The 18,981-nt window shown below is 49.2% G+C and overlaps 1 protein-coding gene across 4 annotated transcripts in view; it reads left to right on the forward strand.

Moving 5' to 3' along the window:
- REEP1 (receptor accessory protein 1) overlaps nt 1–18,981 on the forward strand; it is a 123,655-nt gene that overhangs the window by 91,662 nt on the left and 13,012 nt on the right. For 3 of the 4 annotated variants that reach the window (XM_009442797.4, XM_054678576.2, XM_016948901.4), the window contains exons 6-7: nt 12,927–13,104; nt 18,341–18,376. In XM_009442797.4, coding sequence (XP_009441072.1) covers nt 12,927–13,104; nt 18,341–18,376 — 214 coding nt within the window. The remainder of the gene's footprint in view (nt 1–12,926; nt 13,105–18,340; nt 18,377–18,981) is intronic. The other variant, XM_001137937.6, reaches the window with a different exon arrangement.

Below are 18,981 nucleotides of genomic sequence, written 5' to 3' on the forward strand. Positions count from 1 at the left end.
GCGACAAAGGAATGAGAAGAGACAGGTTAAGAGTTCCTAAAGATGGGAGCCAGGGGGCCAGTTGCAAAATGGAGGCTGCAAAAGGCCCAGAGTTCTGGTCTCCACACTATTTATTGAGTACCATCACTTAGATCTAAGAAGCAGATGTTCAGGGCAAAACAGTGAAAAGGAGGCAGTGCGTCATAGGCGCAATCTATAACAGTAGTGGTTTAAATGAATCTCCTTTGTGCTCAAACAGCATATCTTTAACTTATCGGAGAGTAGCTAGTGGGAGCGGGCTTAACCAGGAGCCTGCACGTCTGTCCACATTCCAGTGTTTCAAAGGAGTGTCTTTCTCCTTGAACACAGTGTTTACAGATAAGAGAGCGGGTCTCGCTCTGAGCATGGGAACATGATGGCAGTTAGGAGGCTTTCCTCCTCAGAGGCCTCTTGTGGCTTTCCACAACTTATTGTCCCATATTTTTGTGGCCAGTTTATACAGGCACCCCACAAGCCCTTTTCCCAACAGTATACCTAAAATTGAATTCCTCAGTTGTACTAGCCCCCCACCCCCTTTGTTTTTGAGACGGTGTCTCACTCTTGCCCAGGCTGGAGTGCAGTGGCACAATCTCAGCTCACTGCAACCTCTGCCTCCCAGGTTCAAGCAATTCTCCCTGCCTCAGCCTCCCGAGTAGCTGGGATTACAGGTGCCTGCCCCCACGCCTGGCTAGTTTTTGTATTTTTTAGTAGAGACAGGGTTTCACCATGTTGGCCAGGCTGGTCTTGAACTCCTGACCTCAGGTGATCTGCAGGCCTCAGCCTCCCAAAGTGGGGATAACAGGCATGAGCCACCGCACCTGGCTGTACTAGCCCTATTTCAAGTCCTCATTCACCAGTATGGCTGATAGCACATTTCCATTATTGAAGAAAGTTCTTTTGGACAGCACTGCCCCAAGCCCTCTGTTAACCCTCCAGGGTTCTCCTTTGCCTCTTTTTCACCCCTTTGCCCACAGTTGCTCTGGCTTCAAAAGGATACCCACCCCTCCTTACCTGCTCAGCTCCTTGGGGCCTCTGTATATAAGGTTCACCAGGAGCTGGAAACTCAGCCTATAGCAGCACCCATGCTGTAGCTCTTATTTCTTCTTCCTCTTTACTGGTCTGGCCCGCTTTCACACCATGACCTCTGCTTTCCTGACTTGCTCTCTAAAACTCAGGCACTTGGCCTGCAATTATAGTCAGCGGCCAACAGGCGATAGCCAAGCGTTGGTTATAGCCCTTAGCATCTGAACAGCCAGGCACAATCCACTGAGAGTTATATTATTTTGTTTTTCTACTTAAAAAAAATTTTCCCACTCTTTCCTTAAAAAGAAAAAGAAGCTCTACAAAACAGTTCAGCACAATAGAAAAAAAAAAAGCCCTCTCCCACGTATCCTTATCTTTTATCCATCAGTGCTCTATCTAAATGTCTAGCTTGAATAAAATACTGCTTTTAAATCACCATGAAACTATTTTTGAAATCAAAAGCTCATTTGAGGAAGTTCATAAGCCCAGTGATTTGGGGTTTCTGACCTGACTGGATTCAGTTGCCTTGCCTTTGTTTTGCTTTCTAGCAAAAAAAAAACTACCTGTTAACAATTAGTCAGAGGGCAGGCATTGATTTTCTTTTTATAAAACCTCCCTGTGTCAGCTCATACTTAGGAGATATTTCCAAGGACGGAGAAGAGATGACTGCTGTCCCCTAACCAGATCTGTATGTTTCACCTCTCTGGCTTTAGTCTCTACCATCTATTGAATCAAAGAGGGTAAGGATTCCAGAAAGCCCTGTGTTTGTCTCTTCATCCCTCAGAGGAGCATTTCCTGGCCACTGTGCTAGCTCACATCAAGTTAGCCTTCTTTCTTCATTTTTTAGCCAAGGACTATGTGACATGAAGTTAATATTTAGAATTCACCATGGCAACCATTTTTAAACACCAAGATTATCTAAACTGTTATGGACAAACTGCTGAAAAAGTTTGGAAGTATTCCCTACCCTCCAGTCTCCCAAATATTAGTCAACTCGTACCCAAGTTTCACTCTCAAAATGTGTCGAAGCAGAACCAAGCAAGACTTTTTACCAGTGTGCTGGATTCCGGCTCTCCCAGTGTTTCTACCTAGAGTGTTACCTCACCTTACACTGCTCCATGCATAGTGAAGTGGATTCAAATGAATGAAACACCCACATCACATTCAGCTGAAGAGGAAGGGCCAGGAATTCACACGGAGTTGGCGGTCCGACATTACTTACCTGCTCTGTTCTGTGGCTACCTGTGGAGACTGCAGCCTGATGCCTCAAGGGTCCAAGAGGAAAGAGGGAAGCCTGCCTGCCTGACCTCACAGGGCCTGGTGGAACCTAGAGGTCTGAGGAAATATTTGAGGATCATGCGTGAGTGGGAAGGGCTGTCTCTTGGCTGTGGTGACATGGCACCTCCTCGTTCTCCTCTTCTCTCTGATTCCCCTCTCATGTTTGCCTCCTCCCTCCTTTCCTCACGCCTCAGTGTTAGATGAATTTCTCTGGGCCCCACCTTTCTCTCCTCTCTCTCCTAGCACCATCTCATCCTGTCCCTCACCTTCCGCTGTCACCTGATGACCTGGTTCCCAGATGGGCTTCTCTGCCCAGGGCTCAATCCAAGTGTTCCTGGTTCTCTGCTGAATATCTCCCTTGTTTCCTTCATACTTTAGTCGACAGTCCTGCAACTCCAAATCTGCCCTTCCGTGTGTCCCACCTTTCTGATGATAATGAAATTACCATCTTGTCAGGCACCCAAGCTCCAAATCTCTGTCACCTTTGATGCCCCACCTTCCTCCCACTTACTCTTCAAGTCCTAACCATTTGACATCCCTTCTGTGCATTTGGGCCTTCCTCCGCACCCTTCCTTCTAGCTTGGACTGTTGCAGTAGCTACCCAAATGGTCGACTGCTCTCTCCCTTCCTGTTTAAGTCCTGTGCAGTCCGACCCTGATCCTAGCCTTTCAGTCTTGTCTCTCCTTACCTCTCTGGCTCTTGTGATACTGCATTCACAGAACTGCCTTCTGTACTATTCTGGAAATAGCAACTCTGAGCGCTGTTTCCAGAATTTTCTCTTTCTTGCCTCTGCCTTTGCTCATGTTGGTGCTTCATCTGCCTCTGTTTCTACCTCTTTGAAATCCTCCCCACTCTTCCAGGTTAATGCCATCTCCTCCAGGTTAATGCCATCTCCTCCATGAAGCCTCCTCTGATCCCAGGTAGAACTGGCCTCTCACTCCTGGGTCCTCTGCACTAATGTCATCATGTATATGTGTCTTACCTGCATCTCCATAGGTGCTCAGTAAATGTTAAAGGAATGAAAGACTGTTGTGCATATTTTTAGCTGCCATGACCAACAGAGCAATACTTAGAATCAAGGATATCCAAAGTTGGGCTTTGGAGATAAGCAGGCCAGGTTTAAAAGTCCCAGCTCCCTGCTTACTGCTGCACCTCTGTGAACCTCGCTTCTTCACCTGCAAACAGGGATGATCATAGTACCTGCCACAGGAGTTATGAGGCAGTGTAAAGACTTCACAGAATGCAGAGTTTATAATAAATGTTTAATAAAGGTTGCCTGTTATTTGCTCATATGTCAGTTTGATCTCAGGCTGATTATGATCTTCTCTTTCCTCACTGTTGAACAGAATAAAAAAAAAAAAAGTCAGGCCCTGGCATTGGGACGTTATTTACAAGGCAGGCTCTTCTGCACAGGAGGCTGACTTGCCTACCTTGTCCTGGCCCACCTCACATGTGCTGTGTCTTCCTGCGCAAGCCACGCTCCCCTGGGCTCAGGGTTCCCCACTGTTCTGGGCCTGACTTTTCATAGGGGTGCTTCTTCTTCCTCTTCCACCCTGAGGTGTAGCTTATGACACATGAGCACCTGCCACCTGCCAAGACAGGAGGAAGGTCAAACGTGGGCTGCTGGAGCAGCTGGAACCCTCACTTCAGGGAGGAAACCAAGCAGGGGTTTGAGTGACTTGCCCAAGGTCATGCAGCTGTTAGTTGTTGAGCTGTGATCAGCACCAGGGTCTCTAGTTCCTCCAGTGTCCTTGCATCACTCCAAGCACTCCCCACCCCAATACACACACCCTAAACTGACACTTCCTGGCCATTTTGTGCTTGGATTACACTACCAGGCCCTGGTGGCTGAGTACCTGGACTGTCCCTCACTGAGGATTTTAGAGTCTCTCACACCCCAGGGTACTGCTCTTCTGACGATCGATCAGCTCTCTCTTGGCCTTGTGGCGAGGCTGGGAAACACTTAATGCAGGGTGAAAGAATGAGGATCACAAGTACCTGTCACCGTAAGTCACAGTTTCTGTAAAGCTCGATCACGTGCGATAGCGTGGGCATGTTTGCACACCAGTATAATTAGAGCTCACTTTGCACCAGCGGCTGGGCAGATTTGTCCTGTGGGTCCCCCTTCCCATTCTTAGTCCTTCCTGCCTTCTCATTGTCCCTTTCCAGCAGGGCCTTTGCCTCTGAAGGAGGAAGTATAGATGAGGCAAAGCTTCCAGCTGAGACTTCCACAGGCAAGGCCAGGGGCAGCTGCTGTACGTGGAGGGTCCCTCCTGGTGGCCCTGACTCCCCATCACCGGGCAAGGGCCTGGCTCAGATGGCCGGGCTTGGTCTGGCTACAGAGACCCAACTCACCTGAGCACTGTCATTGGTCAGCACAGGCCTGTCTAACCTCCCAGGCTTCCACTCCTCACCTCCCATCCAGCCTGCTCTGAACCAGAAGCACCAAGCCCGCCTCCCTCACCAGTTAATGCTTGTTCTTGCCTGCTGTCTGTCCTTAAGGGCACTTCCCAGAAAGGAGACTAGAAAATACCGTCTGTATTCCAGACAACCACGTGCCTGCTGCAAAGTGAGAGAAAAGGGGAGAACAGATACTGGGGGCAAGTTCTTGGTATGTGCCACGTGGCATATCTAGGATGTTCTTGTCATTCAACATCCTGCCTCCTTCACACTGCTCACCTCTCAAAAACCTTCAGTGGAGTGCTCAGTTTATTGTCAAAAACCAAGTTTAGGCAGCTGAAGCCCAGTTCTCCCAGGCTAGTCTCCTTTTACTCACTGGCACCAAAGCCTCTTCTCCCCAGGTGGGTTCACTCACCGTTTCCCAGGTGCACCTTGGGTTTTCGTCCACTCTCACGCCCTGGCCCAAAGCACTTCCCCGCCAGCACGCGCCTTCCCCCGCCCGCTTCAGAGGATGCAGCCCTCACCTCACTCCTCACTCGGGTTCGACCCCTTGTGTGAGAGGATGAGGCCTCTGCACGTGCTCAGCCACGGTGATGGTGCCATCCCCTGCCCTGTACTCTGGCATGATGTTGGTCATCTTTGTCACTTGTGGCCTTGCATGCACTTTTGTGTCTTGATGCCCCAGCTAGACTGTGAGCTCTATGGGAGCAGGGACCGTACCATCCTCATCTTTGTTCCTCTGCGGTGCTTCATGCAGAGCTTCATGAACACTCCAGCAGCATCTGTTGCAAGTGAGTGAATAAATGGGTGAGCGAGCGAGGGAGTGATGGGAGGAAAGAGGTGAGGACATGGCTCCCTTCAACCCCATTTTGTTGCCTTGGTGCCCATGGCTTTTTTCTCCTTTTCCCCTTTATCAGGTGGCTCGACTCTTTCATTTTATCTTCTCTTTGGACCTGAGAGAAGGGCAGGTAACCCTGTTGAGAGGTGTGACTAACTCCAAACTGATCCAGTTGGGCAGCGAGGCCAGGCCGCCGGCTCTGCTCACCAGCACGTGGTCTGGATCAGAGGCAGGTGTCCCCGCTGCCTCGGCACCTGCGTGTGCGTGTGTGTTAATCCATGTGGGGCACACGGAGCCAGGCCCCACTTCATCGTCTTTCCAGAGACTCTTAATGGTGTGAATTTGGTAGCATCTAACATGTGATTAACTTACTTGGGTTTTTTCTTTTCTTTGTTTAATGCCTGGAGAATGGATTGAATTTGATGATGGATGCTATTGCAGTAGAAATTCTCCTTCTCTGTTTGGTTTGTTAATCCCATTTTGTGTCACAGACAAGGGCCTGGTCCTCATGCAGCATGTCATTGGGAGCCTGCTTGGCTTGGATGTGGCGCATGTATGGCTGTGGAGGCTCACTCCACCAGTGAGGTGGGCACCCCATGGGGTTTGGAAGGAAGTACTAACTCCTTCTGAATTACCGGTGGGAAATGCGGTTGTGCTGGTGGCTTTGTTATCAATTTCCTGACTCACTAAAACCCTTTGTCTTTATTGTTGTTGTCCTCAGTAGCAGGCATTAGATATTGTGTCAAGTGAGATGGGCTAAACTTCGTGCTTTGCTGGAGCCTTCCCCTGTGACTTGGTGTGTCCCTCTGGAAAAGAGGATCTCATTAAGGGCTTAACACTCATTCAGTTTCTGGAGATACCATGTACTCCTTCTTAGTTCTGTGTTGCTGTTATTGCTGTTTTAATTACTCCTATGTCTTTTTTTTTTTTTTTTTGGTCTAGATGGCATTGGTCAGCATCATGCACACTGTATATTCACAAAATGAGGTCCTCAGGGTGACCTTGAGTGAGTGTTACTGAAAATTAAATTGTACTGATTTTTTAAAGGTAATGCATGTTCTTGGTGCAGAATTATAAAAGGACAAAAGAGAGTGTCCAGTGAAGAGTAAGTCTTACTCTTACCCCTGCCTTCTACTGGCATGGTTGTTTACGAAGAAACCACGTAGCCTTTCTGCAGGCATTTCCGCTATTCAGATACATCCCTGGCCATGAACAAGGTATAAGTGGACCCCCATCCCCTTAGCACACAAAACTACAAAGACCTCACTTGGGGTGGATTGAAGTGGCCGCTCTCAGTGGTGACAAATACTAACACACATTCCTTCTTTTTCTACCTGGTTTCTATCTTCACCTACCCAAGTCCTCCACCCACCCAAGCTCAAGCGCAGTCTCCTCTGGGATGCCTTGCCTCTCTGATGTGTGCCTTCTGCCCTGTGCACCCACAGCCCTCTGACACTTCTTATACACTCCTTGCAGACACATCTCAAGGCTTGTTCAGCAGGATCCTCTTTCAGGTCTGGGACCCTGGCTGATGCATCAGGCTGAGGTGGGGATTTCCCACTGTCATGCTTCACCCAGGCGGCAGCTCCATAAATGGTCATACGTTCATTCATGCAACTCCTTAACCCCAAATATGTATCACGTAGAGTGGCAGATGCCAAGGCTGCAATAGTGAATAAAACAGACAATAGCAATATTTAAATATCATTGTGTGGAGTACAAGAGAGAAGTACAGCTCAAAGGCTGTAGTGACAGCATTTACAGGGAACTGGGATGAGTAGAGAAAGCTGCTCTGAGAAGTGCAACCATATTTCATTGAATCTAAAAAGCTGTGGTTTCTGAGACACATCATTATCTTATGTTCCACTAAGAAAGATAATATTGCCAATTAAATTAGGACACAATGTTTTTTCACTTAGAATGTTTATTTATTTATTTATTATTACTATTTTTGAGACAGAGTTTTGCTCTTGTTGTCCAGACTGGAGTGCAATGGCACGATCTTGGCTCACCTCAACCTCTGCCTCCCGGGTTCAAGCGATTCTCCTGCCTCAGCCTCCAGAGTAGCTGGGATTATAGGCATGCACCACCATGCCCGGCTAATTTTGTATTTTTAGTAGAGATGGAGTTTCTCCATGTTGGACAGGCTGGTCTCAAACTCCCGACCTCAGGTGATCCACTCACCTTGGCCTTCCAAAGTGCTGGGATTACAGGCATGAGCCACTGCGCCCAGCCAGAATGTTTATTTCTTCTTATCAAAAAGACTCTTAGACATCTTTTTTATGTCACTTTTATAAATACATTAAAAGGAACACAGCTGGGCACGGTGGCTCACACCTGTTCCAGCACTTTGGGAGACCAAGGTGGGTGGATCACCTGAGATCAGGAGTTCGAGACCAGCCTGACCAATAAGGTGAAACCCCGTCTCTACTAAAAATACAAAAATTAGCCGGGCGTGGTGGTGGGCACCTGTGATCCCAGCTACTCAGGAGTCTGAGACAGAAGAATCTTTTGAACCTGGGAGGCAGAGGTTGCAGTGAGCCAAGATTGTGCCATTGCACTCCAGCCTGGCTGACAAGAGTGAAACTCCATCTCAAACAAACAACAACAACAACAGAAAAAACAAAAAGAGAGAAAGAAAATAAAAAGGAACGCATTAGCACAATAAGTGGTTAAGATCTCTCTAACCTCACTTTTTCACTTTCAGAGTCTCCTGAATCACTTTTCAGCTCAGTGTGTCAGTATCCACTTATGACCATGCCATATCATTTTCTGTTCCTTCTAGTGTGTTGGGTGATGTCGAGCTGTTGTTTCTGGGATTTTCATTCATGCCAGTTTTGATGCTGCCACTTTCTTGATCATATCAGAAAGTGTCAGTGAGATATGTGTTAGACAACTGAGATTCATATTCCTCTCTCAAACAGTTCTTAAATGGTTTGTTAATTAAACACTCAGGGGCTTCAGTTGTCCAGTTATGCCAGGGAGAATAACAACCAAGTATATCTATGTGTAGGCGTTGACAATGATGTCAGGGCAGCAGCAATTGTAAGACCCACCCCAATTTCAGAGATGAAAAATATGTCTTAAAATTGATGAAAATCTGCTGGGCATGGTGGCTCACGCCTGTAATCCCAGCACTTTGGGAGGCCAAGGCGGGCGGATTACGAGGTCAGGAGATCGAGACCATCCTGGCTAACACAGTGAAACCCCGTCTCTACTAAAAATACAAAAAATTAGCCAGGCGTGGTGGCGGGCGCCTGTTGTCCCAGCTATTTGGGAGGCTGAGGCAGGAGAATGGCGTGAACCTGGGAGGCAGAGCTTGCGGTGAGCCGAGATTGCACCACTGCACTCCAGCCTGGGCGACAGAGTGAGACTCCGTCTCAAAAAAAAAGAAAAAAAAAATGATGAAAATCATTTTCAAGAAGTCTAGGAGTAGGTGGGTGCTGTCATTATTATTCTGGTGACTTAGTGATGTCTTTTTAAATTTTAAAAATACAAACGGGATCTACCTATGTTGCCCGGGCTGGTCTTGAACTCCTGGGCTCCAGAAATCCTCCCCCCTCATCCTCCAAAGTGCTGGGATTGCAGGCATGCACCACCAGATGGGCCTTCTGAGAGCTTTTAGTATGATAATGTGGCGCATGGAATTATGGGGAATATGGTATTAATGCTTTCCAAATTTAGAGAATCCAAATTTATTTCCCCAAAGTAGGGAAACCAATTTTGCAGAATACCAATGAACAACTCGTGGTTCTTCCCAGAAGACAATGGTCTAGAATAACAAAGATTCTGCAGAGCGGAGCTGAACAGACAGTGTGGAATGGGGTTTGTGGAAAGTGAATAGGAATGAGATTTTGTGTAGAGACTGAGAAGGGCTGAAAGGTTTACAAAAGAGAGAGGCATGTTGATTTTTTTTTTTTTCTGAGACAAAGTTTTTGCTCTTGTTGCCCAGGCTGGAGTGCAATGGCATGATCTTGGCTCACTGCAACCTCCACCTCCCGGGTTCAAAAGATACTCCTGCCTCAGCCTCCCAAGTAGCTGAGATTACAGGCGTGCACCACCACGCCCAGCTAATTTTATATTTTTAGTAGAGATGGGGTTTCACCATGTTGGTCAGGCTGGTCTCAAACTCCTGACCTCAAGTGATCCACCTGCCTCGGCCTCCCAAAGTGCTGGGATTACAGGCGTGAACCACTGCACCCGGTCAGGCATATTGATTTTAATCATCTCAGAGCGTTTTGATGGGCAAGGGCTAATTTGTTTTCAGGAGTCTTGTATCTATGCCACTATAATTTCCTCTGACACAGGCCTAGGTTGATACTGAGCTATTATTATCTCCCTCTCTTTCCTAACCTCTGCCACTGCCAGTGTGATATTGGAGCTAGACTGGCTGGCTTCTGGGAGTTGAATGGAGCACTTTGCTAAAATGAACGTGTACGATGCCTGCTGTTGCTTTCTCTCACATATGTTGCTGAGCGACAATGAGCAAGAACTGGCAAACTGTGTTGAGGGAATTTGTCCCTGGCCGTTTATTTGGGCTTGGGGTCATGAAGCTCAGGAAGTGACCTTTTCCACCTCGGCTTTCAATAGCAACCTTTGTGTCTTAGGCAGCTTTCAATAGCTTTCAATAGCAACCTTTGTGTCTTAGGCAGCTTTCAATAGCAACCTTTGTATCTTAGGTAGTAGCCACAGCATCAACATCATTATCATCATAGTTGACATTTTTGAAGACTAAATATGCAATGGGCTATGTGATGGGTATCTGAAGGATGTAATCTCATTGAATCCGCACCAGCAGCCGGCCATTTGGATCCTCTTCTGCAAATGAAGGTCTTGAGGTGGAGAGAGGTTAAGATCACTCAGCTGTTGAATGACAGGGCTGGAATTTGAATCAAGGCCTGACTCAGGAACTGCTGTTCTCAATCTTCACTTTCTGTAGCTTCTGCTAGGATACTTCTGTGTTGTATCTGTACATTTGTCGTTCTCCGCTTTCTCAGAAATCAAACTGTATTTTTGGTGTTTCATGTTAGCACCTAGCACCATGTTCTTGCCCATAAAAAGTACTTGGTAATTGTTGAACAAGTAAAGTAAACGAAGAAATGAGAGGATGAATGAAAGAGTGAGTCAGTGAACACTTTGCTTGAACACTAACCTAACATTGAGTTACTCACTTATAATTAGCAGAATATTTTCTCACTCATTTCAGAATCAAGTTTTGTTCCTTAGTCATCAAATTTCTTCTAAATTCTAGATGCTGCCTAGAATGTTTCTGCGTAAAATAATCATGGATCATTGGCTGCTATATTTGAAGGGGTTATATAATGGGTGTCTGGCTGGTCCAGCCTCCATTTTGTTGGCAGACACCACCCAGCTGTTCCTGCCAAGGACGTGAGACCTTGGACCCTTGCCCAACCATCACTCTAGAGCAGTGTCTGAGGCAACCAGGGTGATTTCTGTCTTTTTTCACATAATATCCTCCAAATACTTCTTGGCCTGGACTTACAATTCTATTTAAATAGTTTTCTTTGTGTTATTGTCGTTGGTTTCCTGGTGACATGGTTTTTATATCTTTGGTAGGTTGGGAACAGATCTAGTTCATATTTTAGTGCATCTTGCTTTTAGTCTGGCACTTCTTTCTTTCTTTTTATTTTTTTGAGACAGGGCCTCACGCTGTTGCCCAGACTAGAGTGCAGTGGTATGATCCTGGCTCACTGCAGGCTTTACCTCTTGGGCTCAGGCGGTCCTCCCACCTCAGTGTCCTGAGTAGCTGGAACTACAGACATATACTACCATGCCCAGCTAGTTTTTAAAATTTTTTGTAGATACAGGGTCTCGCTATGTTGCCCAGGCTGGTCTCGAACTCCTGGACTCAAGCAATCCTCCTGCCTCACCCTCCCAAAGTACTGGGATTACAGGCATGAGCCACCACGCCTGGCCTCTTCTGGAGTTTCTTCTAAACCTGCCTGCAAGCCCCTTTTGTTTCCCCCTCCCCTCTAATGAACTCATTTTGCGTCTGCTCCTTGATCCTATCTGGATTTTTCACTTCAGCGAATTGCTGTGCTTTGTTGGTTCATTTTCATTATTTTTTATATTAAGTAAAATGAAAAAAATCTTCCAAACCCTTCTCTCACCCCTGAAAACCTCTTACTCAACTGTTTTGGCCCTTGCTTATTTCATCAATCCCACCAGCAGCCCTCTTGTCAGCGGCTTGAATTGATTTTGTGCTGATTTGTTGGTTCTGTTATGTCTGTTGTGCAGTATTGTCCCCAAGTCCCCCAGATCTCTGGGACCACTCTTTCCTTCATTATCCAAGTGGCATAGAAAACCTCTCCCATGCCACTGCAGTGCCATGCACCCAAGGGAACCCTGCACACCCTCCAGGCTTTCTTCTTTCTGAAGATGTCTGAGTTCATTCATTTGCCTGGTAGTTACTTGCCTGTCACTTCTTGCTCCAAATCCTAGCCGATTCTCAATTTCCCCAGTCTCCTCCCACTCTCAGGTTTCCATAACCTCTCTCTGCAGCCCCTGAGGCACACTTAAAGCAATGCCACCATCCCTGAGCCTTCACTGTGATCATTTTCACTCTGACACATTCTCTCATCCAGACAGTGAGGAGCTGCTCTTTCGTAAGTAAAATGCATTGATCTTGCTTTCTAAATAAAAGAACAATTCCCCCTGAGATTAATCTCTGTCTCCCTCAGAATATGAAATGGTTACAATCAGCAGGGTTTTTTAAAATCATTTTTTCCTTTCTGATTCATTACCTTTTGGGTATTTTATGAAGCTGAAATGCACCAGCAGAAGTAAATGTGCCTCGTAGACAGTAATATGCTATACAAATAAAAGAAATTTCTGTTGTCAAACATTTAGAAAAATATTGTCTGTATTTTGTGTCCTTTGAAAATAATAAGAACTAAGCACATAGAATATTAGGTTTTGATTGCCTGACCAGATTCTCATGTACTGAGAAAAACAGAGATACATGTGGATTTTTATTTATGCAAAGCAAGAGAAGCAGCAGGTGGCCTGGAAGGAGTAGGAGCTGCAGGCAGTAGTCACGCCCTTGGCCCTGGGTCTGTTTGAGGCTCCGGATCATCATCGTATCATCGTATCATTGTAGTGGTGTCTGAGGGTAGGGAGGGAGCCTGGAGCCAAAGGAGCAATTGCTGAGCCCCAGAGGAGGCCCTGGAAAATTCCGGGATTTGACCCTCTCTGTGTTTCCAGCAGCTATGTCTGGGCACCTTCGCCTCAGAGTTGATCCAGGTCTTGATTTCCACTTGGCTGACCATCAGAGCTCCCTCTTGGCCTTTGTCGAGTGTGACCTGTGGAGCAGGACCTCTGATGTGTGCCCCTCCTGTGTTGTATCCAGGGACAGGGTGCCTTATCGGAGAGACTGCGGAGCTTCAGCATGCAGGACCTCACCACCATCAGGGGAGACGGCGCCCCTGCTCCCTCGGGCCCCCCACCACCGGGGTCTGGGCGGGCCAGCGGCAAACACGGCCAGCCTAAGATGTCCAGGAGTGCTTCTGAGAGCGCTAGCAGCTCAGGTAAGTGTCACTTTACTTCCCCTCTTTCCCACTCCTTGGGCCTCGCTTTCATTGAGAGAGGCCCAGTCCGCAGTGTGGCATGCAGCCTGGCCCTGGCCCCACGGACCTGCCACCAATGGGGTGTCCATCAGATCATGCCAGGTCAGCCAAGGGGCGGAGCACCCCTCAGGCCCGGCCAGGAAACCGGCCTGGTGACTGATCAGGGACAGGGCTAGGTCACCTGCACCAAAGGGTCCCCCTTCCTCCATATGATTGTCTGGGGAATTGGGGGTAGTTGGGGGCTAGTGTCTAGGCAAAGCCTGGAGGCAGCAGGCACAACTGGACCTGGGTCCCGGGAGCCTTCTGTGTTGTCTTCTCAGACTCCGGGGAGGCATACCTGTTGATACCTAAGCGTTGTCTTCTCACCCGGGGCTTACTGCTCTCACGGGCCCTCTTCCCTGCCTGAATATTGCCTGTCCTCTCTCTCACTCTGCTGTCTCCTTCTCATCTCTGACCTCTCATGTACCTCACACCACCCCCAGCCTCTGCATACCAAGGGCCATGCTAGCTCTGAGTTCTTGTTCCTGTGGTGACCGGGACCTTACAGTAACCACACCTCTGCCTCCAATGTCTGACTCTGGTGTCACACGCCCATCGTGGGATTGCTGGTATTGGGACTGAACTGGGGACCTCGTTAAACATGCAAAGTCCTGGGCCCATCCGCAGAGGCTTCAGTAGGTCTGGGGTGAGACCCAGAAGTGTGATTTCATTGAGATGCAGCCGTGTTTGGGACCCCCCGACATCGGATCCACCAGCATGGGTTTCAGGCTCATGGAGGGTGGGGGCACACAGTTTCCCGGGCTGCTCCTTGGGAGGATGCCAGGGGCCTTGGGTCTCAGGGGCTGAGCACAGCAGCTGCCCAGGACTGATGGTGGGGGCGTGGGGGACGGTTCTGGATCACCACTTCTGCCTCGCTGTGGTGAGAAGGGTGGGAATCTATGTCCACAACGTATGTCTGGTGACTGCGTGGCCCTTAAATCTATAAACAGAGATGTCTGGCCACCTGTGACCATGTGCTGTAAGGTGCAGCCTGCAGGGGACACCTTGGCCATAAGCCCCATGTCCTGACAGACCCCATCTGATACCCGGGGGTCTTAGCCATCAACAGGAAGGCATGAGGCCTGCGGCTGCCTGGGAATGGCAACTCATGCTCAGAGCCAAGTGCAGCTCAGGGCTCCGTCCATTTCCTCCCTCTCAGCAGTGTCCCCTTGGCCCTTCGCAGGTCTTAAGACTGTGGCTTTTCTGTTGGGAGATGTTTTAACCCTGTCACTGCTGGAAGCAGGGCAGGGTTGGGGAGGTGGAGGCTCGGCTGTGGGGGTGATGGCCACCTCAGGGAGGGGTTACCCCCCGAGGGACCCCCCCCCCCCAGGAATGGAATCCCAAAAGGCCAGACAGGAAATGACCTCAGGGATCTTTCAGTCAAACCCAATGATTTTACTGGTGAAGAGACAGAGGTCCAGAGAAGGGGACTGTGCAGGGTCACCCATGCTGGGCTGCAGTAGAGCGTGGCCTTCTGACTCCGGGGCCAGTGCCCTTGGTCACTCACTCATCAACCATCCAGGCTTTGTCAAGCATCTACAGCTTCTGATCTGCCGGACACTGCCCCAGAAATAGGGATACAAAACAGAGTTAAGTCTCATCTCCACACTGCATCAGCTCATCATCTACCAAGCCTCAGATGAAAGCTGCCCCTTAGATGGAAAAGGGGCCTCAATTCAGTAAAACCCAGAGGGCAGAGAGCAAGAACCAGTGGGGTGAAGTTCGAAGGGGGTAGCCACTTGCTCGCCGCATGAGCCGGGCAAGCTGTTTACTGTCTCTGCACCCTAGATTTCTTATCTACACAAGGAATGACACCCCTTTGTAGAGTTGTTGTGAGGCTTCAAATGAAACCGGCCATGTGAAAGTGCTTATGGCCATGCCTGGCGCCAGTACATAGTAGCTGTTATCATTGTTCTTTTTGTAATTTGTCTCTCCTGAGAAGGCGCATTGTCATGCTGCAAGTGTCCAGGAGCAAAATGGGCCATCTTGGGAGGTAGTGAGGTCCCTGACATTGGAAGGACACAAGCCAAAGCTGGATGGTCAGGTTCGAGGGAGGGATTCCTGCTTTGGCTAGGAAGCGGGCTTAGGTGGCCCTGGCGTCCCTTTGCCTCTAAGAGTCTGTGTTGCCATTTTAGAGGTAAGCCCAGTGGAGGAAGCAGGCTCAGAGAGGTTGTGCACTGGGCTGAGGCCCCCAGTCCCAGAATCCAGGCCTCCTGCCTAGACCTCCCTTGGTGAATTATTCAGGGCAGCCTCAGAACTGGGAATGCAAGAAGCTGGCAGGGTCTGCAGGGAGATGGCAGTGTCTTCTGGGCCTGGAGTATCTTCCCAGCCCAGCGTCAGGTAGAAAAGCATTTGGGATGATTTGCTTTGGCACTGGCTCTGCCACTCTCCATGAGCAGAGGTGATGACGTCCCCTGCCATGCCCCAGGGAGGCAGTGGGGAGTGTTCTGGCTGTCCCAGGCTGAGAGGACCAGCTGTGCTGCATCATGCCCCAGCCCTCCTCACTGCTGGCCCCCTTGGCCTCAGCACCTATGACCACAGGGGGCAAAGAGGAAAGGTGCAACCCAGCAGGGAGGCCAAGGACAGTGTAGTGCTCTTTCCAGCTGTTCTGGAGCCTAAAATAAAAGCCATCTCAAAAAGGAAGACAGGAGCTGGGTGTAGTGGTTCACGCCTGTAATCCCAGCACTTTGGGAGGCTGAGGAGGGTGGATCACCAGAGGTCGGGAGTTCAAGACCAGCCTGACCAACATGGAGAAACCCCGTCTCTACTAAAAACACAAAATTAGCCAGGCGTGGTGGTGCATGCCTGTAATCCCAGCTACTCATGGAGTAGCTGAGGCAGGAGAATTGCTTGAATCGGGGAGGCGGAGGTTGCAGTGAGATGAGATTGCACCATTGCACTCCAGTCTGGGCAACAAGAGTGAAACTCCATCTTTAAAAAAAAAAAAAAAAAAGGAAGACAGGTGAAAGATGGCCTGGGGCGTGGATATGGGGCAGAATTTCCTGGGTCAGAGGCTCTTGGGCTATCATACCCTGAAGTAAGGTCAACATGCCTAGGAGGAAGTCTGGCAGAGGAAGCCAATTTATACCGGGCTGGTGTACTCTCCCCAGCTCAGCCCCCAGTGTGGGCCTCAGATGCCAGGCCAGATCAGGTAGCAGAAAGGGCCCCAGAAAAGGGGAAGAGGCTAGACTTCATCCTGGCCGGGTGATGCCGGGCCTGTGCAGACACAGCAAATGCAGCACAGCAAGGCATGCTCCTTCCTCCTGAGCCTCAATTCAGCCTCAGAACTTCTCTCAGAACAACCCAGGCAGTCGCTACCATAGATTTGGCCTTGGCACAGAGGACAGACCTGATTCCCTCAGGCTTTCTTCTTTGTAAAAAAGACCGAATAGTCCCTATTCAGCCTATGTCTTAGGGTTGTGAGGAGAGCAAACCAGAGAATTTGCAAACCCTGGACAGGTGGCAGGGGTTGAAGACAACCTGGAGAGAGGTGGGAGCTGCAGCTCGTGGAATTCTCTGCAGCTGCTGGAAGCAACAGATTAAATGTGCACACAGTGGAACTTGAAAGCATGATGCCAGGTGAAGAAAAGTGCAAAACAGAATGAGATTTTATCTAACAATTTATGTAAAAAATATATGCCTGTCATGCAAAGTAACAACACGGAGTTTATACGAAGAACATGTTCAAACAAAAAGTTGCACATTAAAATATTAAAAGTGACACTCCTTGAGGAGGAAGGAGAATGTGAGTGGGGTGTGGGAATAAAAGTCATGTAAAGGCACATAAAAAGGGTTGCCAGGCGTGGTGACTCACGCCTGTAATCCCAGCACTTTGGGAGGCCAAGGCGGGTGGATCACCTGAGGTAGAGAGTTTGAGACCAGCCTGACCAACATAGAGAAACCCTGTCTCTACTAAAAATACAAAATTAGCTGGGCGTGAAGGCGGGTGCCTGTAATCCCAGCTACTCGGGAGGCTGAGGCTGGAGAATTGCTTGAACCCGGGAGGCAGAGGTTGCGGTGAGCTGAGATCACGCCATTGCACTCCAGCCTGGGCAACAAGAGTGAAACTCTGTCTCATTAAAAAAAAAAAAAAAAAAAAAAGTGAAGGGGATCCCATGAACCAGTGTGGACCATTTGCTGTGAGCCAAGAAGGGACATCCATGTGACCTCCTGCATCTTGAGAAAAGGAAGGAAGATGCACACAAACGAGGAAGGGAGGAAGGGGCACAAAGACTGTCCCTGCACGGTCACTCAGCGCTGCAAGCTTCTGGCAGGCAGACAAGGGTTCTGTGCTTCCCTCTGTAAATGCCTACCCAACATACCCACCACATGCCTGGCACACAGAGACCTCTGTATGTGCAGTGAGGACACAGGGTCTAGGCGTTGGAGAAGGGGAAGGAGAGTTCTTTCCTGCTGCTTTCAGCACCCAGGATGGGGCTGGGCAGTGTACTTGGCCTGACCCTCTCTCTTGCCTGGAGTTTTCCTCTTTGCTTAAAGGGTCAGGGCAGGCAGGGACTGACATGGCCCTCCCTGCAGAATGAGCTGGAAGGTGTGTAGTCAGATACCATATGCTGAATGCCTAGCACTGGACACCAGGAAGTGTACAAGAAATGTTGAAAGAATGATCCTGGCCTTCCATGGACTTGGAGTCACTCAGTGAGCATGTATTTAGTGAGCACCTACTCTATGCCAAGGCCCAGATGTGCACCAAGACCAATGGCGTGTACAAGGCAGCAGCCAGTTAGGCCTTTGCAAATGCCCAGATACGAAGCACTTTGGGGTTCAGAGGTAAGTCTGGGGAGGTTTCCTGGAGGACATTCTGAACTGGAAAGCAAAGAGAGGAGGAGGCTTTGGGCAGGGGTGCTTGGAGTTATTTTCCAGAGGGAACTTTGACTCTGTCTCCGGCCTTCCCTAGGGCTGCAGGGTGCAAGGACTGACTTTGTGTGCCAGGTGAGGGTATCTTCTGCACCTGAGCGGAAACTGAATCTGAGATGACTCTTTCCCCACTTTGGTGTCTCTACAGAGACCCACCTTCCTGGGATCCCTATATTGTACACACTGGGATCCCCACGCCTCTCCAGGGCCTCCCTGTTTGCCCGGGGCTGGTTCCTGTCCAGTGGGGGATGTCACTGATGGTGCCCCTACCCCATTCCCACAGTGTGTACCTGCTGCTCCACCTGCAGGACCTGGAAAGGTGAGTAAGCAGCCAGCCTCTCCGCAGCGTGCTGGACTCTCACTCGGAAAGAGCTTCTAACCAGGAGTGGGCACCTGACCCTGGGGCTCCCTTTCAGCTGCATGGTCATAGGGAGGGGTCAGGAGGTTAACCCTTTATAACAGCAAACACAGTAGCTTACAGTTCCTGTGGGCTAGAAATCTGGGAGCAGCTTAACTGGGTGGTTCTAGCTCAAGGTCTCTCAAGAGGCTGCAGTCAAGATGTCACCCTGGGCTGAGTTATCGGAGGGCTTGACGAAACTGGAGGGTCCACTTTCAAGATGGCACTCTTATGGCTGTTGGCTGGGCCTCTCCAAGGCTGCTTAAGAGTCCTTACAACGTGGCAGGTGGCCTGGCCTAGAGTGAGCCATTCAAGAGATAGAGGGCAGGCAGGAAGCCAGGGTACCTTTTCTGTCCTAGGTTTTGAAGTCACACTCATCACTTCTGCCTTATTCTATTTGTTGGAAGCAAGTCATTAAGCGCAGCCCACATTCAAGGGGAGGAGAATTAATCTCCACCTCTTGAAGGGAGGAGTATCAAAGAATGTGTGGAGATATCTTAAAACCACCACAGGGTCACTGGGCGGGG

The sequence above is a fragment of the Pan troglodytes genome, chromosome 12, assembly GCF_028858775.2.
Source record: "Pan troglodytes isolate AG18354 chromosome 12, NHGRI_mPanTro3-v2.0_pri, whole genome shotgun sequence".
Taxonomy (NCBI): domain Eukaryota; kingdom Metazoa; phylum Chordata; class Mammalia; order Primates; family Hominidae; genus Pan; species Pan troglodytes.